The sequence below is a fragment of the Phallusia mammillata genome, chromosome 6, assembly GCF_965637545.1.
Source record: "Phallusia mammillata chromosome 6, kaPhaMamm4.hap1.1, whole genome shotgun sequence".
Lineage (NCBI taxonomy): Eukaryota > Metazoa > Chordata > Ascidiacea > Phlebobranchia > Ascidiidae > Phallusia > Phallusia mammillata.
The window spans coordinates 16295626-16323624 of record NC_137257.1 but is presented as its reverse complement, the minus strand read 5'-3'; the positions used below and the strand labels follow the sequence as shown (position 1 = coordinate 16323624).

General features: G+C 36.6%; 2 protein-coding genes and 1 long non-coding RNA gene across 3 annotated transcripts; 1 reads left to right on the top strand and 2 right to left on the bottom strand.

The window, feature by feature from the left end:
* Nucleotides 1–123: 123 nt before the first annotated feature.
* On the bottom strand, nucleotides 124–8694 carry LOC145233235 (solute carrier family 2, facilitated glucose transporter member 5-like). Its single transcript, XM_080097927.1, has 11 exons — nucleotides 8378–8694; nucleotides 7915–8046; nucleotides 7580–7711; nucleotides 7335–7470; nucleotides 6803–6924; nucleotides 5264–5364; nucleotides 4397–4544; nucleotides 3821–4015; nucleotides 3144–3291; nucleotides 2720–2877; nucleotides 124–2237 (listed from the first exon to the last, which is right to left on the bottom strand). The coding sequence occupies exons 1-11, from the start codon at nucleotides 8489–8491 to the stop codon at nucleotides 2019–2021; spliced, it is 1605 nt and encodes a 534-aa protein (XP_079954053.1). The 5' UTR covers nucleotides 8492–8694; the 3' UTR covers nucleotides 124–2018.
* A 1486-nt stretch (nucleotides 8695–10180) lies between these two features.
* Nucleotides 10181–24488, bottom strand: LOC145232308 (chloride intracellular channel protein 5-like). Its single transcript, XM_080096903.1, has 7 exons — nucleotides 24340–24488; nucleotides 21082–21345; nucleotides 20547–20651; nucleotides 14689–14798; nucleotides 13850–14091; nucleotides 12687–12871; nucleotides 10181–12238 (listed from the first exon to the last, which is right to left on the bottom strand). Exons 1-7 carry the CDS (start codon nucleotides 24379–24381, stop codon nucleotides 12077–12079), a joined length of 1110 nt encoding a protein of 369 aa, XP_079953029.1. The 5' UTR covers nucleotides 24382–24488; the 3' UTR covers nucleotides 10181–12076.
* Nucleotides 18957–22045, top strand: LOC145232310 (uncharacterized). The gene is made up of 3 exons (XR_013860857.1): nucleotides 18957–19262; nucleotides 19347–19477; nucleotides 21097–22045. It is a non-coding gene; the product is annotated as an uncharacterized LOC145232310 (long non-coding RNA).
* Nucleotides 24489–27999: the final 3511 nt, after the last annotated feature.

Sequence of the window (27999 nt, the reverse complement as noted above, 5' to 3'; positions counted from 1 at the left end):
GCCATGTGTTTGTTACACCGTCACTTGATAACGCATGCAGGATATATATTTATCGTTTTGAGTTTACATTTCAAAACAAGTTTTTACCAACATTATACTTTATATAACTTAGCATTCACAAGGTGGTTTATTTCTTTTTATTGACATCAAACCAATTTTTGATAATATACACACGGAATATAACGCACATAGTAACCATAAAATAACATTGTATGGTAAACAGGATTTCTGTAAATAAATAAAAAAGTATATAGGCTACATCAGCGGAAAATAGCACTTCATTTGTAGTAACAGTGTTTAATGTACAAAATCTGTTAGTTGTCAAAAAAAAATAATGTATACTTGAATGCAATAACGGGCGGTTATCTAACGAGCTTTTTCAGATAAGCATAACATTGTCTCTTACAAAGGTCAGCTAAAAAATACGATTTTTTGAGGATACATTTCAAATTAGACCCTTCAAAGAACTACAGTGTTTACGAAGACACAGAAAGATTACAATGAACAAGTTGATATTTCTAGAATTTTCGACAATAGGCATATTTACCAACAAATAACGGTTAAAATTTCAGACAATCAGTCTCAAATGACGCAGTCGAACATAGAGTATACGAAATATAGGATGTACCGACGATTCTACATTTATTTTTGAACTTTTATCTTGACTACATTAGAAGGGTCGAAGATTTTATCCGGTTAAACGTATTTAGAACTAGCGGTTGAAACGTATTAAAGGCACATGACAAAAAATTGCGTTTAGATTAAATTCCACATTCTCCAGCCATAAAGCACACAACACAGGCTGTGGGTTTTACATTTTAACATAAGATTTTTGCATAATACGCGCCAGCGCAAAAAAATTGCAACCTAATGAACTTTTTTCAGTCGGGCAAAAATACATTAATTTACCGCAGAATAAATATCAACGAAGCAAGAGGTTATCATACCTGCTCTGGTGTATAATGACATTGTATAAAAATATCGGCTATGTAGTGTGTAAGTATATAGGTTTTCATTTTTATACGATACCATGAGAAAGGGGATTCATAGTTTAAGCAAATGGATTCAAGGATTTTTCGACAGTGGTGTATAGAAAACGCTGAGTATTTTGAAGTGCTGTGGTATTGCTGGAATTTGTGCATAAAAAATAGAGCTTCAAAGAACTGCAATTAAACTAAAGTTTCTATTGCAACTATAAACAGTATGACAGCAAAGGATTTTACGGTGATAAACAAGTAGTTTATGAACATATTTTCAGTAGCCTAAACCAGGGATGTGCAATCTGGGCCCGCGGGCCAAATGAGGTTATAAGTTGTAACATTTCGACTAACACGACTGCTTTTAAAGAATGTTGCCTTTAGGTTATTAAAAAACAACTGTTTAGAAATCACTTCAATGGATATAGCACGTGAATAACTGCCAGTTTTTAGTCATTTGCCATTAAATCAAGGTTGGAAAACATAGACATTTTAAGTTTGTGGGCAATCAACAAGTAGTTCAACTTAATAACTCGATAAGGCCGTTGTGTGAATCAAGTGTAACTAAATTATTTTACATGTTCACTTCATTTTCATAAAACAACGTTATTTGCTACGTTTTACTGAATTTTGAGATCAATCTCTACCAAAGTCTATATAACACAAGTTATCCAAGCCATTTTACGCGATACAGCTTCATGGACGCCATAATGTGTCCAAAATAATACAGCAGGTAAAGGGAAAAACACATAAACTCTCTGTTTTTTTATAAACTGATGGGCTTTGACGCGAATTTGATTGACTAAATTAAATGAAACTTTTGGGTTCAAACATTTAAGCGTGATAATGCAATAATTTAAAGTGCATCAATTTGGACACAAAATGGCTCCATGGGCTTTTTCGCGTAACAAAGGGTTGGACAACTTAAAAATTGCCCACTTGATGTATACTACAAACAAAAAAATATAGATAAACAAAGATGACAGTAGGACAAGAGTACCCGACAATGTCTGAGAATTGCACCCAATTTTAGAAAAACAGTTAAACACTTGTGTCTGCGTGCATCGGAGAATTTGCATTGATTTCGACAGGTTCGGTTTTGCCTTTGCACCATTTGTGATCGATTTGCATAGAATGAAATGCACGTTCAGTCTCTACGAAGGTTTTTCCTTTGGTTTCGGGCACACAGAGATGCACAAACACCGCACAACTGACTGCTATGAACGCGAACGGCAAATACGCATATCCACCCATAGACGACTGCACAAAAAATGTCAATTATAACTATATGGATCTCTTTGGACCAAATAGACGTTATAATGACATTGGGCAAAAATCTAATGGACCAAATAGACGTTATAATGACATTGGGCAAAAATCATAATTACTTTGCTTAGGTGTAGAAGATAACAGGTCACTTTTTACGTTTTTTGGAGGACCATTACATTCCCCAAAGGTTTTAAAAATTAACAATAAATGCCGGACTTTATTGAACTCTTTTGTTAAGTGTTTACAATAAGGGCCACAATAAGTTTGATTATTAGTGTTTTATAAGTTATACCAAAAACGTAATAGTGTATTGCGTGCCCACAAGGTTTTGTATTTGCCGATTTTACTTGCGAAACAAAACCAAAGGTACGAAAACCATTTTGTATTGCAAAACCTTTCTAAGCTAGCAAGCTCTTAACACAGAGCCAACTCATATAAATAGCCCAGATCAAATTAAATGATTTTAGACCTACCTGCATGTAAGGCCAGACAATAACTGTAACGGCGAAGCCAAAGAAAATACTAACACATGACAAAGTGATAGCGGCAGGACGGGATCGTTGTGGAAAGATTTCTGATACCAGCAGAAGAGTCACTGGTCCTGGTCCAACGGCAAATGAGACGAGAAATACTAGAAATAAACTGGAATAAACCCAACATATACACAACATAGACCTCATTTGTTTTGTTATGTGGAGTGTGGGTTATGAACTTTTTAAAACCAAATTGCATACTTAAGGATTAGTTACAGTAGACGTCGTAGACCTGAAAAGAGGAGTTTATTACTAGTTTCGGGACATATTATTGGACAAAAACCTGCCAAAAACGGCATTTTAATAAGCGCAAGGAGGTCAATGTAAAGAATACTGCGAGTAATTGATTTTTACGGTTTTGTACCTGAAGCAAATATAAGAGAGAGGTAGGGAAGCCAAGTAGCTTCTGTTTTTATTTCAGCTGTGATAGTCAACAGTATGAGTGAAGAAGCTTGTCCCATGAAACCGTATTTAAGTAGTGGTTTTCGTCCTAGTCTATCAAGAAGCCGAACCTGCACAAACATGGGTACAGTTCAAACGTTAAATAATGCATAGTTCAATTTTCATGCCTGGTAACCTACTCGACAAACACTATAGGTAGAGCTTCTTTGAGCCACCATCGAAAATTAGTTTAATGTGCGACTGAAGTAGGCCTAAGTATCGGTGTTAGTAGCTTTTCCAACACTACAAGTGGAAAAATTAAAAAAGCTGGGATAAGGAGTTGATGCACTTCCTACAGTAACTTCGTTAACAAATGGTGGTTTGAAACGGAAATTAAATTGTAGTGTGAATTTGTGACTTAAGAAATGTAACGTTACACCTGGAAAAAGGAAAGATTTAAAATGTTCAGCACGTTTTGAACGTGTTGAAAAAAAAAAACAAGTTAGTCAGCGCACAAACAAAAAAAGCTGGTATGTAAGGGAAGGTTGTTTGGTCTCGGTGTTTGTCACCGACTAGCACAAATAGCGGGTGGAATGAGTGCTGCATAACACATCGTTTAGTTGTGTGTTATGCAGCAATACCCGTTAAGTTCATACCTACCGTTCCAAGAGTTGAAAAGGACAAAAGCGCAGTACTGGCGATGGAGCAAAATGGAACAACATTTTCAGGTACTCCAGCAAGTCCAAAAAGCTGGTTCATGTAGATCACCACCCCGTTAAGTCCCGACAACTGTTGACTCAAAGAAACAACCAAAGTGGCCACGACTTGGTGACGTAACGTACCTGACCGAAACAGCTGCAAAAATGCATAGGTGATTAATGAAAGCATGAATGCACAATAGTATCAAAGTAACGTTCGCAACTTGAATCTGAGCGGATTTTGTGCACTTAAGTGGTAGGTGCAAACTGAGGAATTATGCATCGAAAATAAAGTGTAGTATGCGTACTATTACGTAACATAATGCCCAAATCGGCAACACGTAAAAAGGCTGATCATTAGGGCCAATGTAATAATTCTACACTAAATGATGCATTACATAAAGCTACATGCTCCATTTTACATCAAGGCAATAAAAAATGCATGCTGACACGTATGCATGATATGTTAAAACGTAAATTGCTACTTGTTTACAGATATTATTTTGATTTGTTTTGTGAAATAAAAGCAGTAATTAACCTCCAGCACAGTCATAAGTGATGTTGATTCCTGTTCACGTTTTTCCTTTGCCAGAATTTCCATTTCGTCACCGACATCGTCCGAGTTACGAAGCTTTTTAAGCAGCTCTTCGGCGCCGAAAGTGTCACCTTTCGTCAGATACAAAGTCCTAATATTGCAAAATGAAATTAAACATTTCCACGAAGTTTAGCTTTCAAGTGTCTTTTTTATAAACTTTTGTCCATCAGGTCGATTGCCACACCTCTATACAAAACGTGATTGTTCACAAATTAGCATCAAGTCTACCAAGCAAATAAAAAGAAGAACTAAGAGGCACATCGCCAAGCGTGCTATTTTGCTCTTTGATGGCATAGGCGCGGAAAAATTAACACCCAAATCAAGTAAGCCATGCTGAAAAGAAACTAAAACTACTACATCATACACTTTTGATTAGTAAAAAATAGGATTTTAAATTGTAAACACAATCGAAACAAAACCAGTGATTCTCATCCTGAAACACTGGTCAGGGAGAGATGGTACATTTAGGAGAAATCTGTACAATAGTAAATAGGAAAAAAGTGCAAGTGACCTATCGCACATAAAAGAAATCAAATATTTTATTGGGAAAAGCAATGAAGGTTTTAAAACGCTTTGCAGCTCTTTGAATTTCAATTGTTTAGTGTTTACGAAACCGTTGTGGATGTTCCCATATGAACCTTAAAGCGATTAGTGTTCCAAAAATGCAAAAAAACACCGTGCAACACCACACCCTAAAAGTTGTGGCATGAAAATTCAGAGCAGAATACATGCAGGAACAAAATTTGAAACATAACCGATCTAACACCATGATTGCAAGCTGCAAGCACAAACGCATGCTTGTGCAATAACCTCGGACTGTTCGCCAGAAACGTGCAGCATATCAAATATAGAAGTCCTGGGAAACCTATCAGGGCCAGTAAAACCGGCCAATGATCGGGGTTTCCTAACACCTAAAATGCAACAGAGAAATAAATGAATGCTTGATAATGGTGGAATAATACTAAAAGGAACGTTCTGTTATTTGTTATTAATTGACGTTATATATCAGACACGATACACACAGATCTTAACAGTAGAACTTCAAATCTTTTAAATTCGCATCTAAATATGTGGTTCGTATTTGATAACAGGAGGTTATGTTAGTTCAAGCCAGACATGTACGGAATCGGCTTAATTTTGGGTTCAGACGAAACCGAATATTGGGCAGAATCAACCGGATTCTCACGCGGAAGTCGTCCGGTAAAACGCATTTGGCATGTTTACATATGTTTTTGCTACTAGGTTAACAGTGGTTACCACAACAAAATAATTGTGTTTCATTATCGTTTAAGATAGGGGTTTTAAAGTTGCATCGGCGATGGTTGCCAGCCTGCCAATAAGTTCCCTACTCAGCGTGGCATTTTGAAATGTTACCATACAATAAGGGCAATACTGAGGTTCGTGGACGCATCTTCACAAGCAGTTAAGTACCAACAACAAAGACTCATTTTTCATTAAACAACATGGGTTGGGGTCTAACTCAGTTTGAGTTGACTCGGAGAAACATGAATATACTAGTTTTATATGTAGGCAATGATATAAGCATGAAAAGTAAGTTTGTTAACATGACATCATTGCATCTTAAGGTACAGCATGAAGCTTGTATGGTTTATACCAAATGGCCATTTCTTTCTAGGTCTTTACACAAGATCAGGGGTGGGCAAACTACGGCCCGCGGGCCGCATGCGGCCCGGCAAAGGAGTTTATGCGGCCCGCCAAATGTTAGTAAATTTTAAAGAGAAAGTTTCCGAGTAACGTTGAATAGTATTATTAGCACAGGCGTAGAGTTTAAAAAATCCCGGGGGTGCGACTTGCCGATACCTATACCATGTGCAGTATCTGTACCTGTACCATACTTTGAAACGAAACACAGATACTTTTTACGTACTTTGGCCTGTTGTTTCTGCCACTTTATTATGCAAATCGTCACTTAACACAATTTCTTCGTTCGATAAAAGTAAAAGCGATTCACGTTTTCAATTACAGCCCACTTTGCACTGTTGACGCCAAATTCTTTCCATCAGTTATTTTAAAACAAAAAACAAGCAAGCAATTGGCGTCCGTTGGTGAAATACTATGCGGCCCCATAAGATTATAAACTTTTGAATGTGGCCCTTGCACTGAAAAGTTTGCCCACCCCTGCACTAGATACTTGCAGGGCATATATCTTCTGGCAACTACAGGATCGGTAAAAATGAACTATGGCCATTCATTTTTGCCTTTTTGGTCAAAGAAATCCACCACTCGAGCAGAGCAAAAACAAAAGCATGTACCAACAATTACACATTCTTGTATGCCATGAATATTCTTATATGCTCAATTTTTAGTTTCTATATTTCACAGCCTTACTTGTGATAAGCCAAGTGTGTTTGAGACAAAAACCCCAAAACTTATAAAAAATGAAACGAGTCCACCAAACGTCCCTCTCCACTCCTTTGGCACAACTTCCACTGAATACATTGGAGAGATACCTCAAAAAGAAGGTCAAACAATTTTAAAACTGTATGAAGTGCATTAGTTTGCTTACAAACAAAACAAATAATGGTTGTCGCAAAAAAGTCAGGCAACATGTACCGCTAAATGGCTGTTTTGGGAAGGTTCAGTAAGGAAAAACTTGCAATTTGTTTCACAAAAGACCAAAATCGATTGAGTGGGAAATATGTATTAATATTTCAGATTTATATCCACACTCAGGTTTTTTTTAAGGTTTGGTTTGGGTGACCGCTAAGTAGTTTTAAGAGACTGCAAGTGTTTCATTTAAATACCAAAAAATAGCCATATTTGCTTAAACGAATTATTTATTAGGCTACTGGCAAATTTTGAGAAACCGACCGTTTCGGTCCCCCAAAACACCTTAAAAAAAACACTGTACCACACTCACCTGTACCGGCAGAAGAAGTAACACAACCTACAACAAATCTTCCAATGATGATAATTTCATATGACATCATAACTTCACTTAAACCCATTAGAATGGCAGCAATAGTTGTGCATGCATGAAGATATGCCATTGAGCGCTGTATGAAACACAATAAAGGAGATTTAGAACAAAAAGTTACAATAACATGGAAATAAATGGAAGTGGTAAAACTTGAAAAAATACACCAACCAGTCAATTGCACTTACCAGCTTTCCAAATTGATTAACCATGGGCGGGACCAAAAAGCACCCACATATACCACCAACTGGAAAAGAGGCAACAATAAAAACAAAAATGGTGTCAATTTCAGATTGACTTGCAGTTGTATTGTACCGTATCTGTAAAAAGTTTTTTTTAAGAAATGCTTTACATATCTCAATTTGTTCATATTAAATGATATTGAGTTATTTTTATGATAAAGTTATATTAACACCATGTAATATATTAACCAATATACCATTAATAGGAAATGCACAGCTGCCATTTTAAAATACTGTAGATTTTAATAAACACGAGTAATGGTTGATTTTATCACATTTACCATATACTGGCTTCCAATAAATGACTTTATGGGAACAGCAGCAGAGTTAACTGAACCAAGGGCATATCCATAAGGCAAACATCCACAAAATGAGGCAACCACAACTGAAAAGGTGGCCCAACGGGTGAGCTTCTGCAAAAATAATTTAGTGAAGGCTAGAAACACTTAATTTATAGAACAAAAGTTTAACATTTCTGACGTTGTGCCCCTTCACATTATGAATTTATCCAGATTTGTTGCAGCCCCGTTTATCCTTTCCCTTCACAATAAACCTTGGTATAAAGTTAAAGGTTTCTACTCTACTGTAAAATTTGTCATAAACTAACATGTCATTTTTTCGTAGAGTTAGTGTGCTAAGGAAGGTTAAACTACGTTAACTGATAGTTGTAAAAACTGACTTAATGACAGATACAATGCAATTACAGATAATATCACTCGGGCAGAAGTAAGTTATATATCTCACAGGTTTTGAATCTGCATCATTGGGTAGGAAATCAGTCAAATTTTCAGAATCAAAATCTTTTCCATTGTTCTGCTGCTTGTGTAACTGTTCAACTTCAAAACACTCCTCAATCATCACTACGATATACTTGAATAATTTGAAAGACTGTTTTATATCATCATCATAGAATACAAGTAATCTACGTCATCATGATAAAATTAACGTTGCCCAGTTTATGGAGCCATGAGTCAGATCAGTTTAGACCAGTCCAGTAGGCTAAAAGTTTTTTTTAGGATGACCGCTCATCGGATTTTAATTAGGTTACTGGCCCTCCTTTAACCCCCACGTTGCAAATAGTGAATGTTACTGGCCCTCCTTTAACCCACTAATAGTTGCAAACAGTGAAGTAGAACTATTAACACAGGACTCAGTAGCTCTATCGCAAATAGTCGCTTTGTCCTGGTTCTTCGTTCTTTGCTTAAATTGTAAAAAAGGACTTCCCCTGTAAAAATATCAACGTTTTTTATTTTTAGGCCCAAAGCAAAATGAGTTGAGTTTAAGTCGCAAAATCGTAGAAGCACATTTGCGCGAAAATACTCACCAAGCTGGAAATAGCTGCGCTGCGCAACGTTTAGACGTTAAAGCTCTGCAGCTACACCGTTACTACAAACGTTGTGTCACCATAGACTTTACATAAAGACTATCATAACTTATGTGACAGGCACAAATTAGCGATATTTCCCCACATTTAAACAGCCTACTTAGCATGAACGACGAGGTGTGTTATTTCATTGATGCCTTGTATTGAACTTAAAGTTTGATAGTTGGACATCTTTGAGGCTACCAAGCTTGGACAAGACAACTACTTGTGACTGGTCTGTTATACAAAAGAAAAAGGCGTTTTAGCAAAATGTATTTCAAGTTAATTTTATTCAGAATTGCCATTCTGACAAAACCGTCCTGTCTTCATAAAAACACAAAGTTTGCTGATGACGACCACCAACCATTGTGGTTTTTTTTTTCATGCAAGCGTAACAATCTAACTGTAACGTCACAAGTGATAAAGCAATTAATGTTCTCGGTGTGTTGCTGACTGATGCAGTGTATATTTCTGAGCAACAATGTTAAAGCTGCGATTAGATTATAGAATATAGTTAATATAGTTTAAAAACAGTTGTGTAATGGCTGGCATTAGGCCGTCAAATTAACACATTTTTGTTGGTCATGATTAACTTCAAGTGTTGTGTGTAATTTCTGTCCGGTCAGGGTCAAACTTTTTTCTCTACAGTTGTTTGTCTCCGGTGAAAGCGTTTTAACTATTTTGGTCGCTGGACAGCACAGATGACGTAAATTTAGTTTTACCTTTAGACAAAAAATCCGTTTGCATTAGCCATTGGCAGATAGATGTTTGAAGGAAGGATACAGACGCAGGTTAGGCCTTTGTTACATTCAAAATCGAATAAAATTCGACCAGTGGTTCTTTAACTGTGGTACGCGTACCACTAGTAGTACGCCGGAACATTTTAGGAGGTACGTAGATACTTTAGTACCTATTTAGTTTATTATTGTTCAGTAAATTATTACTGCTTAGGGTCGAAGACAATACTTTTTTATGTATGGATGGAATCATCCATTTGTCAGGTTGAGTTTGTTCCAACAGCATTGAGAGCATTTGATTAAAAATTGTTGTTTCTTGTGGTAAATTGGACATCTTTAGATCGAACATAACTGGGCTTCCTATATTGTTGCACTCTTTTCTGGTATGGTAACTGTTCATAACTTTGTACTTCTCGTCTTGTCAAAACAGAATTGAACACACGTTAGTTGTTGGACGATGTGTGACAAGTTTTAATTGCGTGGTACCGAATATATTTCGTTTAGCAGTGGCTACATGTACGAAGCGGGTTGCATTGCTGCACAATTCACATTGGGCATTCATGTGGGGGTTACCGAGAAGGCTAAACATGCAAAATATCATTCGTAGGTTTAAGCCAAAATACAGATCAAAACAAATTAATTGGGCCAGGTGTAAATGCGAATCACTTGCAATTTTTTTAAACGGTATTCACATTTCTGTTTGAAGGTCCATTTTTATAGAATTTTGTAGGTATATAAGAGTTTTGTTTTTATTTCAAAAAGGGTGCAGCCCTTGTTTGTCAGTGACAATGAAACATGATCGAACAGGCCGAATGAGCAACAACAAAGCTCAAAAATACACACTTATATATAACGAAACACCAACCACCCAACAGTCAACATAGGCTGGCTTGCAAATAAAGGAATTTTAAACGGTAAATTTTATATTACCGTCAATTTTTCACGAACAAATCGTTTACAATTTGAATCTATCAGATGATTTTGCAAATTTAGAATAGTTTTTTTTGGATTCAACGTTCAAAAAAAATAATTTTGTTTTAACACTATTTTTGCGGTCAGATGCGATTTGTTGACAAAGTTTGCTGGTTTATGGTAATACTGGCAAAATTGGATAATCATTTTACTGAAAACAATTACTTTTGTCAAAAGGGCACACTACAGCAACACAAGATGACTAAGACTTGATATGATAGCAATTCACGCAAATATACAGTTGTTTTACACTCGTTCAGTCGTTCCGCCACTACAAAAATAATCAACACAAGATGGCGCACAAGAGCAGATTGATGCAAAAAATCATGTTTGTTACAGAATCGTGATCAAAACTCAACGCCACGGCTGGTTTGTTCACCAGAACCTGAATTGAAGGCTTAAAACGAGTTTTGAACGAGCTGTAAACGGTCAACTGTGACTTGCTTCCAAAATCATAATGGTAGGGTAAAAGGTTACCCCTGCTGGCCAAGTATTTTATAGAAAACTTCTGGCTTTTACTTTTTCAAAGAGTCGACAGTTGAATGCACAAATCTCGTTCATAAACCAGTTGTAAGCCCCCACGTTCATAAAACACGTACTACTGATCAATTGCTGAATGATTAATACACAAATAGTAAAACTGCAAATATTGTAACAGAAGCCAATTACAGTAGTGATCAGGGTCATGCAAAAATATGAGGGCATAGCATATTAGCATTACAGGTTGCAGCTATATACAAGATATGTACACTTTACATACAATGGGATTGACATAATGCTTCTCAGCAATAAAGGGATTCCGCTGTAAAATAGGTAATAACCCATGATTTTAGCCACCAAGTTTTCAACACTTAACACCAGGAAATCATAAGGACTGAAAAAGTAGGACATAAGTTGTGCTTATAAAATCATTAAAACATAACAAGCAAAGTGTTTAAAAGGACTGCTGACTGTTTTTTTTTTATTTACTTGGGAGGAATTTTAGTGCCATAAATGACCTAAAAATTTAAATGCGACCTGTTTTGACACAACATAATATAATTTGGTTGGTGTTTGGAGAAAAATTAAATAAGAAAATGCAGAAAGTTTAGATTGAAATGAATCAATAAGTTCTTGATGAAAGGTAATATAATAACACCAATCAGCATAATGACATAAAATATTAATACAAAACAGGTCTTCATGAGTTGAAATGAAACTGTAGGGGCCAGGTCCAAACTTTTGCACGGATAATAATACATTTCAAATTTTTGACAAAATAAAATAGACATGCAGAAACAGCAAAAAATACAGGTGTTCAACTTTCATATTCCGGTGATTTAAAATGCTTACTTAATCACCTCAAGCATGCAAACATTACATGATCCTATTTTACTTTTTGGGCTTGCGTCTTCCACCATAGGCCCAGATTATTTCATCATCAGAGGCACAGGTCTGAAGAAATTCATCCGCATTGTCAGCATTGGCCAAATAGCGATGGATGCCTGTGAATTCTTCTGGTATCTCATAATTTAACATTCCTTTGCAGGCAACCTAAAATACACATGTGAGACAACTTATGTAAAAGGGCAAAAGCTTGATGTTTTATTAACATGGTAAGGTTGCTTGTAAAGCAGTAAGTTACTCAGTTCCAAATCTTGGCATGATGATAGAAGCAATGGCTTGTTGTTTAAGTCTAGTACCTTTTTCACTTAGCCAGCCATAAAAGGGAAACTGAACAACTGATCCTTTATTTAGGATTGTTTTATAGTTCGTTTTGCTGGTCATATTGCACTGTACTAGATAAGGGGCGCAGCATTTTTAATGCTTGCAAATTTTATTATTTATGACAAATTTTACCGAGTTATGAAAACTACAACATATAAGACAAACATGTTTGTTTATCAAAAGATGGCAACAACCAGACAAGAACTGTTTATTAATGTAAGTACACTTAGGGGTTGAGAATCACATGCCAAGTCTAATAGAATATCTATCATACCCTCAAAATGTGTAGTTTGGGTAACATGACACAGTCAGCAATGGTCATTGTATTTCCATCGATAAATTTTCTCTTAGAGATCTGAGCTTCATCACTGTCATCATCCTCATCAATTTCATCATCAAGAGGTTCATTCAGGTAGGCGTTAAACTTTCGAAGCGATACGTTCAATTTATTTTCAAGATCTACATAAAAAGGATGGAATTTTTTATAAATTACATAATCCTACTATTTACTACATACACACAAACAACATACACTTATGGGGCAAAAAGCGCTTCAGTTTAGATGCTGCTATCACAAGTCACAACAAAAGCATCAGTCGATACTTTTGTCACTGTTAGTAGGGGATTTCATTGTGGCCAGACTGCATTACTGCGACACCAAATTAGAACTTGGCTTTTTAACAACCCTCACATTCTTTGTCAGGCTACACTCCCCAGGGGCTAATAAGCTAGTTTGCAAATCAGCCAGTTGTGATTGGAATAGCTGCCTGTGTACAAACCGGTATTGGCAGTTTGTATGTAATTGCTTGTTAGGCTTCATAAATAAATTTGAATCTTAATGTCACACTATTTTTATCTGTGTATTATTTTTTGTAGTATACATTTTAACAGTAATCCATCAAAGTTTTAGTTGACCACAACAGTTTAGCAGATTAATGCCCTTTAATAAGTTTGCTTTCAAATGTTGATTTTTTAAATTGTTTTGTAGTTTAGAATGTATAATATTAATATTCAAGTTTCACAACCAACAAATCAAATAAAAAGAATTCACCTTATTGCTATTTCCACAAAACACAAGCCGTGTTGCCTTGATGGTTTTGTGCAGAATATACATGGTACAAGTGTCATAAACAAGTTTATTTGCATCCATTTGAAACAACTACTAGGTAGAGCCTTTAGGCCAGCCACAACTTTGACCTTTTGGCCAAATGTAGCAAAACCTTTAGGCAAGTTCAATGCATCCTACTTTTTATCAGTACTTGGAACAAGTCGCAGGTTCATTGTTTTGACATTCAAAATATTTGACAGATAATTAGTAAATTGTCTTTTAAACTTTCAACTATTTAATTGTCCATTCTATCCGTGGAGAAATGAGCAAAACTTATGCATCTTTGTACTTCATTTTAACTTTTGGATACTTGTTCATCTATAACTTACCCTTTCTTTTTGGATCATTAACATTGCCTCTGAACTTAATGAAGGCTGAAAATTTAGCAAAGACATCATTTCCAGTTGTTTTGCTCTGTTGGTGTTTGCATGCAAGCTTTGGGTAGCGTGGAGGGTAAAGTTCAGCTTCAATGTAATCCTCACACTTTTGAATGTCTGTTAGCTCTTCACCATTAAACAGCAGAAATGGAGGATTTGTTCCTGGCGCAACGTCTTTTAACTGTTTTGGCTTTCTATTACATAAAATCACACAAAAAAAATATTTTTAAGTAGATATCAAAATACTGTGTTAACATATCAAAATTTTGCTAAAAGGTTAGAAAAGATGTAAAACTTTGACGTCACTAGAACATGATTTGGTAATCCAAATTCACTCTCCCGTTTTAAAACCACTAAAAGCATGTTAATAATACATAAGCCTAAATATTGACAACAAGCCCATCTCTTCCAATTCAGTTTGTGCAAATTAAAAACATTCTATCAGCTAAGATACGGGAATCAGCCCTGAAGTTGATTTGGCATGAAGCCTTCAATGAGCCTGGTGCTATGGTAAAAACATTTTTTGTTATGAGTAAACCCTTGTTTGTTGCAAATGTTGTTGCTTGAAACAAAATGTCTTATAATTGAAATTATGAATTGTTCTATAAAAAAAGACAATGGTGAGAACAAGGTTATCACATGAAATGAAAGGTGTAGCGTTTTATTCGTGGCAACTCGTATTTGTATTTAGCTGTTAAAGATCGGCATATTCATAACGGAAAAAGTTAAACCTGTTGCTGGGAGTAGAAAATGAATTCAAATCAAGTTTCATAGAAAAACGCATTACTTACGTTGCTTTGTCAACTGTTGTAACATTGAACACTACTCCTTTCAGCCACAAAATCATAAACAGGCGCTGCGAGAATGGACAGCATCCTATACATTCTCGGTCAGATCCAGCCTGAATAAACACAAGTTACTGTGTTATAGTGGGTTATATTTCATGCATGCTTGACACAAAACAAAAAAAATCATCCATTTGGCACAAAAATTGTAGTGGTAGATTTAGGGATACAACACAAGTACCAAAACTTTTCGGAAGGTTTACAATGGTTACATATGTAAAATGTAATGAAACACTTAAACTAACTACAATGCTTTGTCGCAAAAATTATACAACTGTTTCTGAAAGTTTACATAACTTAAACTTCTTAATCACCAAAACAAGAAATGATGCTTTAGTTTGTTATGTTACTAAAAATCAAACCAAAGCAAATAAAAACATGGGTTAGTGTATTAGTTTTGGGCCTGAACAACATGTATGCAAATTTGGTCACCATCATATTGTCAACAAATTAGAAACAAATGAGATTTGAAACATTTGTCATGTTTGTTAATGAATTACTAAGATAAGGCAGTAACCACATGAAAAATCATGCAGACCACAGTCAGGTATGAATACAAACTTCACTGCTATGTGTGTGTGAAAGGAAAAGCAATAAAGGAAATTGTTTCGATTACTTGTGATGCCAATATGAGGCACAATTTATGTCCCAAAACAATTTTCTAGTCCTTTATTTGGTAAAGCACACCTTAAAACAAACTGTCACCAAATTGCCTCAACATTTTAAAAACACAATACAGCTGTTGGTTTTAAATGAATGCCCACAAGTAAGCAATAATTAACCACTTCATGTGATTTTGCCTGGACGTTTATTCCATATTAGGTAGCATCTTTGGGGTTAGGGTTGCTGTCATAAAATGACCTCTTTTTTCACACATCCAATTATTATTGCTGCTACAAATGAAAACTTGACACAGACTTGGAGCAACTATTGATGGAATTTACAAAAGCGGAAAACAAACATTGGATCCAAAGTTGAAACCACACACCATTAACCACAGGAGAAAAAAGGCTGGGCTCTTAGGTTTGGAGACGTTTGTTTACCAAGGCCTGGCACTATATAAGAACAGCAAGCTCGTTTTAGAACCATTTCAGATTTCAAGCTCCACATGAGTAAAGCATTGTCCAATGTCAAACAAACTTAACAGAAAGTTTAAAGGAAATAAAGTGGACCTGGGAAAAATAGTTATTACCTACAAGACTCAACAGTCACACACCCAATAATTACCATAAAAACAGCTACACCAAATCACAGCAAAGCAGTAACCTTTTTACTGTTTGAGAAACACAATAAAAACTGATACCCCTTAAATTTATGAGGTTTTAAAACATGACAAAGGTATGTGATAAATATATACCGCACAGCACGTCAATTTATAACTGCACAAAGCACATAAGGGACGCCCGGTTCACTGGGAAAGGTAGCTAACCAAATAAAGCCCTGTGGTCAAAGAATGCGTACAACGCCCACTGTAGTGACAACGAAAGTGATTCGTCCACTTACGCACAAATTACACGCAATCTTTTCCAGTACGGCCACATCCAGATTGGCACATTGTTAACGTTGTGTGGACCAAAGAAACGTAAATATGGGCATTTTCATCCATTTTCCCTGTGTATGTGCACCGTAGAAGCGAGAGATAAACAACTGGCGTATTCGAATATAAATAGACGTAAAAGTGTCATGTTTTATTATTCAAACGGTGATGGCACGAGCTATTGCCGAAACGTTTGAATACTAAAACATGGCGCTTTTACGTTTATTTAGGCCGTTATATTCGCTAACAAACTTATCAACAGCGCCGTTTATGGGGTTCCAAAGATTTAACTTTGCACAAAACTAGTAACAAAAAACTAAGACATATAAGTTGGTTTAGTGCGCACTGCTGGTTAAATCTTGGCGTCATGTAAGTCACTCCAATGTTTGACATCAAAGTTTCCACGAAACGTTACACAAAGAGTTGACCTATGTAGCAAATTGAGGGGACAATTGGTCTGATTTACCTTTGCTACACATTTAGGGAGCATTTATACAAACAATCAGCTTTTAAACGTACTACACGGCCTGTGAAGTGGATTTTCATACCGGGAGAAATAAACGTTTATGCGCTACTACACATGGTGACATTTTCGCATTACCTAACCTATAAAGCATCACATGCTATAAACTGTACTAGGGGTCAAACCAGTTTGACTCGTCGCGCTAAAAGTTAATTCCAAAGATTATGTGAAGTCGCAAAGAGCGTGCCTTCTAATTCAATAGGTCTGTGTATGTGCACATGCGCTTAGTAGGACTTGCGGGGTATCATAATTCATAATCTTTTCAAATATCCCACAAAGTAAACAGAACTTGGGCATGGGCGCTATAGATTTTACCTACAGTTTAAAATAGTGGAAGGTACTTTTTAACTACTTTACAGTGCACTGTATTTTACCAATAATATTGCATGTATAGCACAATAGTGGTTGTACAAATACCATAGCTATTTACTATTGCGTTCCAAAAATGTCCACTTGAATTCATCTGTTTCAAAACGCCTTGTAACAAACTACAGTCTCACCAACCAATCGCATGTCTAGTATGTGAGTGAAAACTAGAAGATTACCACAGCGTTTTATTGTGTATTGATTTGTTGATTTTTCACAAGCGTGTAATGGCACACTGAGGTTCGATTGTGCCATGAGACACAACGTGATACGGTATGTTTGCAGTTGAAGTACAACTGCAACGGGGTTATCAGAGCGGAACGACAATCAGACAGTCGCAAAGCAAACGACTTCAAAACACATGACAACGTTTTCCAACATGCAACTGCTTGATCTCACAATTTGTATACCCATCAGCCACATAAGAAATGTTTACACAGATCGTTCAATTGCAATTAAATGTACAAATTATGAAGATATTACTGCTCGGACTATCGTTGTTAACTGGTCTTAAAACATTTCCTTGTGATGTGAAATGTAAGAACAAGATTAACTGCAAACATATGCACATGCCGTTCGTGTGACACATACACGCAATAGCAGAACATGCATTCCACAGCTATGTATTACATTAGTCCATGCGACCGTTCCGATGTCACTGATGTTAGAAACAACTTTTGAAAATGGGTAAAAACAGTCACATTCCGAAGGCGGAGCCGCTTACCTTGACAAACAAGTTTATTACATGTTTACGGTCACTAAGAGATGTTTGACCATCACAGTCTGGTCTAACTTCCATTGGAGCATTTTCTTCACTCATTTTCGCTTGCCTGATGTTTCAGTTTCGGTTCAATGACCAACAGACAGAGTGGCCAACAAAGCAAAACCTAAACCCTTGCACCACAGTTGCACTTAAAACTACGTCCTACAGTCCTAGTTAAGCAACAACATTGAAACAAAAGGCTGACAAAATTGCTATTTCACGTTTGAAACGTAGTGATAACATGCTTGTTATGTTTAAAAATAGCACTTTATTTTACAATCTTTCAAAATCTGTTTGGAATCTAGTTGTAAAGCGTATTTAAACGAGCTTACATACGTTTGGTAAGAATTCAAAACATCTTTGATAAGCTTGCAGTAGAACTTCCTTTAGTGGTAAAACATCATTCTAGACATGTTATTTAGCAATAAAAACCTTATCCTTCACTGCTTAAGTAATCCTGGCTTCTCCACAGCAAAAGTCGGAGAAGATGTTTCCACGTCGACAATAGACAGTACTCAACGAAACTTTCAAACTAATCTTTGCACACTAACGCCACAAATTCCAACAGAGGCCGGCGCGGCTGTTTTGTGGCTCTGGCGAAGGACCTTTCAAAATTGAAGAGCAAAGCAAACATTTTCTGCATGGCCGGAGCAAATCAAGGCAGAGCGCTACTGCTCCCCACATAAGCAACTTAGCAGGGGTCCTATTCAGCACTTGCCGTTCAGCTTACTGCCATAACTCCGAGGATTAATCTACAACTTTTCGACATGTTCAATTGTGACGAAAGCTGCAATTAAACCATTGTATTCTTCATCAAACGCCACGTTACACGCCAACACCACACCGACTGCAAACCACCTGACAATTTCCACGGCGACTTTTAAACAAGCTGATAGATTGCATGGTGCTGTATCGCCTTGCCGGTGAAAATACCTTGCGGCTATTCAATACTGAATGCGCTTGAAACTTAACAGCGTGCCGAGCGCTGTGACCTATACTAGCCCTGCGGCTTCATCACGTCTCGAAACTTTTACTTCGTGAATAAGTGTGCACTTGTTCGTACGGATTTTCGCAAGTTAGCCCTAACACATGTGTATTTGCAATCAACAAAGCGACTGCAATTAGTTCCGATTCGTATATCGCACGTAGCTGCTAGTTCGACGGTCGAAAGAGGCATAGCGATATACCGGGCGGTCGACGGCATGACATCTAATTATTTATTCAAGAGCACGAAGGTCGTCATCATAGGAAGCACACATGATGACGGCTTCGTGCTGACAGGGAGTGCACAGTACTAACTTCGGCATACAAGTGTGGCTCACCAAGTCTCGGTAATCATTAAGCTAGACACCGGTGATTTGATTAGTTCTGGACCGAATGTCTCTGTTAACAACGATTTTCGATGTTTGTACAAGGTACTCCAACGTTTTAGCATCGATCAACGGATTGCCGGCACGTTTATGTTGTTTCGAAAGATTTTGAAGCGCGCAAACTGTGTATGATGGAAACAATCGAAGATTCTGGATGTTTGACTAAGGAAGGTTCGGTAAGTGCAACAAATATTGATAATATTTGTGCAAACTCCTTTAACTAACAACTTGATGGATGGTTTTACGTCTGATGAGCGCCACCCTTGCCCTTTTTGTGTCGTTGACGCCCCAGTTTGAAATCACGGTCCTTTGTTTCGTAGCTATGTACATGTAATAAGGTAAATTAATAACCCTACTGCCTTTCTCACACTGGAAATAACCACTGTCAGAAAATGTAAGGAAACCTGTCTGCAGGGATTATAAGAATGCACGTTTCCTGCACGGGAATCCCTAAAGGATGTCATTGCCTGTATTTTCCAAATCTCTTTGATCCTTCCCTACCTCTTACTACTCCAAGCCAACTTTCACATCAAAACCATTGAACAAAGTAGGTAAACTAAGCCTGAAACAAACAGTTGAACAAGAGAAGTAAAAACATGTTTGAAGAAGGTAAGATAGACTTTTCACATAGTAAAGAAACAAAGTCTGCTTTCATACAAAAAGAATAACAACATACTAGGAGCTTTATCCTGCAGGTATGATTTTACATTGGTTATTAAATATTACACTACCCCCTTGTGGGAAGTGCCACCTACGAAACCACGAGACCAATAGTATCAATTCAACTTGGAAAAACATCCACTTTGAACAAATCAAATGTTTTAATACTTCATCCAAACCAACATATTTCAGATAATGTGTTATAATTACCCTTTACCAATCAGTTGTCCTAGTGAAAATATCAATGACAAGTAACCAAATCAGAAAGGTTTACTAGATGTTTTAATGTTTATATCAATCACCATACTCATACCAGAGTTTTTTAAAGTAAGCAATCATTTAGCTGCAGATAAAACCACATTACTGTATTGGCACCTTGCTGTTGCAGAAAACTTTGAATTTTTGCCAAAAATTCAAAACATTTGAGTTGTACTCTGCTATAAGGGTACAACAAATTGTGATAACAGTATCTAAACAATGACCTATTCAAACAATACACCTTGAAACAGTGTTGCCCTTTTTGTGCAGTGAACATGCCATTTACAAATTTGAATTAAAACCAGTTTCTGTCAGTGCTGAACCTACCTTCACAAAAAGAGCAATTTGTGGATCAGGTCGTTTGTTGGAAGACACACTGTCTGCACAGGCACCATTGCCATTGACAACTACTGCGTTGTCCTTTTCTGGTTTCTGTTCAGTCAACATGCATCAACACAATAAAAATAAAATAATGTTGCATGCAGTTTTAGATGTTGTAGAATCATGTTTTCTATGAAGCTGATAAAATAATGCTTAAATAAGATTTTCAAAAATCTGGGTTAGAATTTCAAAATAATCCTAAAATAAATAAAATCAGGTCGCAGTGGTCAACTAAAATTTGAGTTTTAACCTTTACAAAGAGAAAAATAGTCTTTTCTGTTTTTTCTCCTTCACAATTGATTGTCTTAACCTCGGGGTCCTCCTGAAATTTAGGTTCTATTGTAATAAAAAGCTGCCATTTAAATTTATCAATACCTTGCATGTTATACCAATACATAATATAAGAACAAATATCATGTTATGTTTTTGACTCAAGTTACAAAAATCTGAATGGACTACAATACAACCTAGTGTTACATACATCTTCTGTTTTTAGATTCTCAATGCCTTGAACAACCAATTCAGCCATGCTAGCAATTCCAACTGGAGACTTTGGGGCTTCTTCTTTACCACTTGCTGATGATGCAGAGGAGTGAGTCTCAAACTCGTACAGATGTTCCGGAGGTTGCGGTAAGTCAGCTTCTGGCTGAGCTTCAGTTTCGTAATGGTGAATGTAATCTACTTCTGAATTTGGTATGTCTGCAGCTTCAGCTGTGTTATCATTTACATACTCCGAACCAACACCCTGGTAAAAAAAAATGCAATTCTTTTAATTGACATCGTTGGTCAATAAACTACCAAACACATTGCTTTTTTTCGTTAAACTTGGTTAATACGAATCAATGCATTTTGAGCAAACAACATAGATAATACAAAATAAGGGGATTTTTGATGCATAAAGTTTTAAGTATGTCTGGATTTTAAGCACAAACTAATTCTAATCTTTAAATTTGTTGTGCTTGTCTATTTTTGAGTTGGAGGTTTGTGTTATTTTTTATCATGTTGTACATCAAAAGCTTTAAATAAAGTAAGCTGTATTCCTGTGTTGTTCAAATATGAAATGCAATTCGTACATTATCTTTTTTGAGCAATTTCCTTTCCTTCTATTTTGTTAGCTAAATTTTAACTTTATTTAGGTTTGTTTTCCTTCTTTAAGTAAAAGTTACATAAACAGATCCACCTTTGCACTGCACAACAAGCAACAATACCGTAGAACTGAATATAGTAAATGATGAAAGCTAATATCGTCCTAAGCTTTTATGTGGTATGGTCCGTATGGAACCCTCAAACAAACAACATACATATTTTTCATTGTCACTGGTATTTGTAGACTAGGCTGTGAACTTAAGTAAATGTCACCTTACCCTTTTTTACACAGGAATTCGGGCATGACTGTCAGACATGTGCGATAAACTTGGAATAAAAACCTTGCTGCATTCTCAAAATTGTGCACAACTTTTACCAAGTATCTAATGCGTAATGTGTCTTATCGTTTGCAGATAATGTTAGTTAATTTCAAAATAAAAAATCACGGTCATGAGCTGGAAGGCGCTGAAAGGCGTTGTCGCGTAGAACATTTGGAAAGATACTTGGATCTTTTTCAAGCATGTGACGTCATAGCTATATCGGCATGACGGGGATTGGCAATGGTGCTCGAAACGGAACGTCGAAGGCAGCTGATTAGTTCGAAATTACCACCATGTTCGAGATTATCTGATTTTTTTTGGTTAAGGTTAGGGGCAAGGGCAAGTTGCAATAAAACTGAATTGAGTTAATGTTTACAATATGCACTGACAATCGTTTCTTACAAGATTGTAAACTGAATGCGTTAGTTGCGCATTTTTATGTGCATTTCACTGGCATTTTACAAAATTGTGACAAATTGCTGCTCTTTTTGCATCAAACGTATGTGTTTTTGCACAAAGGCACCAAAAATTTATTTCGAAATCAGTTTTTTTTTCACATGAATTTGACAAAAATGCTGCTGAATCGTTGTGTATAAAACAAGTTTTTTTTTTATTAACCATGTGTTCGTTCTGTAGCATAAATCATTTTCTAAACATAACTTTAAAAGTACAATCATTCCACTGTTTAAAAGAAATGCAAATACCAAATTTCCTTTGGATGGAGTTATTGGTATTCTTAAAATGTATGAACGGAAAGATCAACTCAGTTCGACGTGCAAAAATAAAGCTGACAACCTAATTAATTAACGACAAATGCTCTTCGAATTTGCACGACTTTGGCTTTCTTTCCCTGACTATTAGTTTGTAACGCAAATCTTATTGCAATACATTTGCCTTTGATGCTGCAACGGCGATATAAAATGCAACACACAGTTATAAACTAACCTAGATACATCATCCTGGGCCAATATCTAAAAACCTCATTACACTCTGTAACAGATCAGTTAAAATCAATCAGTTGGGCTACTTCCTTGTAGAAATACCTGCAGGTAGTATATCGACCTACCACATAACATTCTAATGTTAGGTATAGAATCTTTATCACTAATGTGACGCATCATTTCCGTATATGTAATCAGGTGGGCACAGGTCTAACTGTGTCACTTTGCTAACGTACAAACAAAACTTAACACCGTTTCACCTTTCGTGATTAAATTGTGTAGGTTACGTTATAGTTTTACCACTTCATATGTGAGAACGACCTAAATTGCCTGCGCCGCGCATTAGGTGTTATATCAGAATCTAAAGTAAGTTTGAGTTTGGAACAAAAAAGTAAACGATTTTTTAATCGTGTGAGCAATGTCTGTAAGGAATCGAAATAGTTCGTTTGGCGCCTCATTTCTTTGGTATGTCATAAAATGTGCTCATCAAACCATCAACCATTGTTGACTCTTTTTCTACTTGTGTAATTTCATTGCCAACGAACGGTGTTTGTCAAACAAGTAGTAGCCTATTATAGTAATATTCTTGAAGGCGAGGTTGCCCCTCGCTCTTGTAACAGGTAGCTCTTGCCCTTTTAGTTTGAGCAACTCCCGTTTTACAATCCCTGCCACGTTTGGGATGGTGCATACGTAAGCTATTTGATTTTTGTTTCTCGTTATAGCGCGAGATTTATTTAAGTCATATCATTGTTAGAATAATGCGTCACGCCGTGAGAAACAACCTGTGCTAAAGAACAGCCTGTTTTACGTTCTAATCCTTCTTACAAGTCCTCATACAGTGCGGATTTTCAACTTGTGGGTCGCAACCCTCGGAGGAGTCGTTTGTCATTTTCCTGGGGGTTCACGAAAGCTTTTGATAAATAATAAAAAAGTAACCATCTTTAACCGTAATTTACAGCTGTAAGAACTAGCTAGCTCAGACCCTTTTTTGACTTCAGTCAAAGCTTTAATCTAGCTTTTGTGAAAAAAAACGAGGTAAATGTTTGGAAGAGGTTAAGTTACATTGGGCTGCTAAAATAGGCCGTCAGGCGAGGAAGAATAAAAACCGTCACTGGCGAGTGACATCTAGCGGTGAAGGTTGAACTGAATTCATGGGCGTGGCGCAAGTTATTTAATACCCCTTATAAACCAGTTTAAAATTTCCTAAGGATTCAAAGGAATGTTCGTTTCACCGACGTAGCAAACAAGATTATTTTGCACAAACAGTGTTGCAAAACAATGCTAAAAGACGTGATGTTACTTACGGTATATAGGGTACTATTTCAAATCATTACAATAGAAGACAGTAGTACCCTATACTTAAAAAGCTTTGGTAATTAATTGGTAGCTTACCTCTGCAACTTCGTCGTATATGTTTTCCATTGTATCTGCCATTCCAAAATCCTTAAGATTGAGCCTGATGTTTTAACACAGAACTTTATATTCAGATTTTTTGATCCTAGGTTCGAAGAAAATCACCAACAGGTTACTATCGTTTTGCTAAAACTGACGGTAAATCAGGGTAACAAGCCAGTCATTGAAATGGTTCAAATAGGCGAGCTCAAAGCAATAAAAACGCTTTGTATCAACACAATTACATTTCTTAAGCTAATGTTTGCTGAGCGAGTCGTTTCCACCTCAGCAAGGATTAAAAATAAAACCGTGTAGCCTACTGTACTTTTCCCAACCGCATAATCTTTATTCAGCTCATAAACAGCTACGAAATAGTAAGAACCATTTGTTAGTAACAATACTACCAAACAAACAAACAACGCCCATGGATCAACGCCAGAATGCCAATGTATGAGGCTAATGTTTTTGTAGTGTAACATTACCATTGTTACTCGTTACTACTGGTGGCGTACATAAAAAATTGCCTTTGTTGAAATGTTTTTGTTAAATATACGTTACTTTTCTTGGTTAACAGTTTCTAATTTATTCCAATTTTAACAGCTGTTCCATTGTAGCTCTAGCTGCTTTATTCAATTATATGCTACCTACAGGTAGACTTTTCCGGTTTTACTTAATACAGCCGGTACTAAACAGGTTGTAGATGTTAAACGCATTAAGTACCGACACTAAACGCTGTTCTTACAATTAGTGTACCTCAACTGTAAAGTGCAGATACAGGTTAAGCACTTTCACAAACTGTCGTTAGCGCTGCCATTTTTTTGTCCAGTGAAGATCAGGGTCTTAAACTTTCATACTATACTGTTAGCGCTGTTGTATAATATGTGTTTTATATCGCAATAGACTAAACTGAAACCTATACTGTTTGTTTTACCTACGGGCAATTGTTTAGGTACAAACTGCTGTTTACCTACGGACAATTGTTTAGGTACAAACCTGTACATATAATATCGAAATAGTGGCACTGCCAATTTAATTTACCTTTAATACAGTTTAAGCAACTCGATTTGACTATCCTGAACTGTACTAGCACTTCTTATGTCTGCCTAACAGATAAGTTACAAACCCACAAGTTAGGGTCTTACTTTCACACGTATAGTCTACAGGAGAGTAATTTCCCCAAGCCTAGATGTTTGAGACTCTCAAATGATCAGCTGTCGCAGTCAAGTGCCATCATACCACGTTGTACAACTGTCCTCAAAGGCACTGGCCCCGACCACTTATTCGAAGCCGTTCTGGGGTCGACGATCGCCATATTTACCTTGCGAATTGTTCAATCATTAACCAATGAACATTGAGCAAACAGTTTGCGGACCGAGGACGCGACTTAATGTGTCGTACGTAAGGGCACGAGTTGCTTGTAATTAAAAACTTCATGTCATGTCCATTTGCTTAATTTAGTCTGCGCTAATCAACTAATTACCTCTTTTCTGATGTGTACTGTAGTAGTTACGTTACGTATGTTAATATCAGTTAGTGCTCTAAACTTGCACATTAAAGCCAACAATATATATACGTAAAGACCTATGAACAGAAACCCATGCGAGATTTAAACCATTGACAGCAATCTAGTAAGGATATAATTTTCTCATGAATAAGTTTCACTTTTTACATTCTACCTCGACATTGTTTTACAAAAAGCTAATGCACACTCTCTCATAAAAGATTCTAGCGTGATTTATCTTATGTTGTGACAATGTATGTTTTCGAATAAACAACACTGAGAAAAACTGGCTTTAAAAAGTCCTCCTTCTATTAACAATGGATTCAAGACAATGCGTCTGTACCGAAACGGTTTCATTTACCCTGAAATGTTTCACCTTCATTGTCAAAGGAAGCTGACATCGCACTTAGTGGTCATGAACAAACAAAGATAGCGGTTTAGGTGTGTATCGTACGCTTTACAAGTGATCTAGGCCCTAGATTCTTGGGCTTAGGCCAGGAACCCGACCCACACCCGAATATTTTTCAAATTGCGAAGAAAGTGAAATTGTGTCAATTAACCAATATAGCAAAGTTGTAATTCAGACTCATGTGTTTTTTTTAAAAAAAGCTCCGACCCAAATCTGGCCTGACCCGCGACTCCGACAAATCAGTGTTTTTTGTCCTACAACGGTTATTACAGTAGGCGCAAGTGTCCACTTGGAGGCGTTTGTAATTATTTCGGAGCGCCAAGAGAAATTGGAAATTTCTGGCAGGATCTTGGCCGAATGGTCCGGCCTGACCCATATACAGACATAAAAAACTCTGATCGGGATTCGTCCCCCGGAGTTTCCTGGGTTCATATCTCCCAAAAAAATTTAGACATTGTTGGGCAGAAATTTGACCTGATCAGGCTCGCTGCTCGCTGGATCCATTTACAGGCATAAAAACCTTAATTAGGATTCGCAAACATCTTGAGTTTGAACCCTGAGAGCAAAAAATTGGACAGTTAGACCAAAATACAAGAACAAAGTAAATTTGGTGAAATATGACTTTGAGCGGCCAATATAAGTACTTTTTCAGTTGCGTGTACTTCTAACAAGAAAGTCTGTGATTGGGTAATTAGTGTCATTTGGCTCAACCACTAACAAATTTTGTATATTCAAGGAGGTTTTCATGGATCACTAAGCTGTTGAGGAGCAGTACAGAAAAAAGACTTAAGAAAACGCAGCAGTATATGATTACAAGTTTCGGCTCTGAAACACGACAAAAGTTACGTGCCCAAACGTTCAACCAGTGCTTTTAAACCCCCTGGTCTCGTTAATGCTTTACAACTTCCTGCAGCTCGATTTTATGTTTGTTTAAAAAGAAGTAAAAAAGTTGGAACGCTACTCGTCATTAATTTGCACCAAAAATTGGGGATGTAGAGAAAGCGTTGAAAATGTTGAGAAGCATTACGTTACGCTAAACAAATAAACATAGCCACGTCGTTTTTATCTCAACAGGCCATAGATTTATTATAAAATTAACCAATGATATATGTATACCTAAGTGTTTCTAAACTTGAAAAATTAGAATTAGGTAAAATAAAGTATCCAACTCAACAGAGATGCACAGCCAAAAAAAATCCAAAAGTCTGGTGGCATGTCGACAAACCACTCATAAATTCATATCAAGTAATCATACAGCAGTAAAGAATACAAGTACATACCATCGTGCTTTGACAGCAGTGGTTTATGGGCGTAAACATTAACGATTCAATAGTCGCAATCGCAGTCGACTGATCCATCTTAAATCCGATTTCACAGCGAAAACTGCATCTCAGCTATTTTACCTGCACGAAGCAAAAACCGGTTTGGGCAAACGATTTTCCGTAGTTTTACCTAAATGATAGATCTTAGGCCAAATGTAAAGCTGTATAATCAACACCCACTTGGCTTAAAACTGTCGCCTCGTTTTTAAAGGTTTAATTAATACTGATTTTCCACGTTTTAGGAGAGTCAAGTAGTTTAATATACAAGTTCGCCGTATAACAGACGCACGAAACTAAGTGGCATGTTTTACATCAATTTCATCTCTCGAATGTTCAATATTCAAGTGTTTCAATGCAATACGTCGATCTTCGCTCAGATATCAGTATTATTTTCATGCTCTTCTACAAGTTTTGAGATAGGTATGGTT

What these genes read in the sequence shown, in the direction of transcription:
- LOC145232308 (XM_080096903.1), bottom strand. Translation starts at nt 24,381, where the DNA reads ATGGCAGATACAATGGAAAACATATACGACGAAGTTGCAGAG. An exon ending in AGAATCTAAAAACAGAAGAT is followed by an intron (nt 20,652 to 21,081) that starts GTATGTAACACT and finishes TTGACTGAACAG; the next exon opens with AAACCAGAAAAGGACAACGC. An exon ending in ACAACAGTTGACAAAGCAAC is followed by an intron (nt 14,092 to 14,688) that starts GTAAGTAATGCG and finishes TTTATGTAATAG; the next exon opens with AAAGCCAAAACAGTTAAAAG.
- LOC145233235 (XM_080097927.1), bottom strand. Translation starts at nt 8,491, where the DNA reads ATGATTGAGGAGTGTTTTGAAGTTGAACAGTTACACAAGCAGCAGAAC. An exon ending in ATGATGCAGATTCAAAACCT is followed by an intron (nt 8,047 to 8,377) that starts GTGAGATATATA and finishes TTATTTTTGCAG; the next exon opens with AAGCTCACCCGTTGGGCCAC. An exon ending in CTCTCTTATATTTGCTTCAG is followed by an intron (nt 2,878 to 3,143) that starts GTACAAAACCGT and finishes GTTTATTTCTAG; the next exon opens with TATTTCTCGTCTCATTTGCC.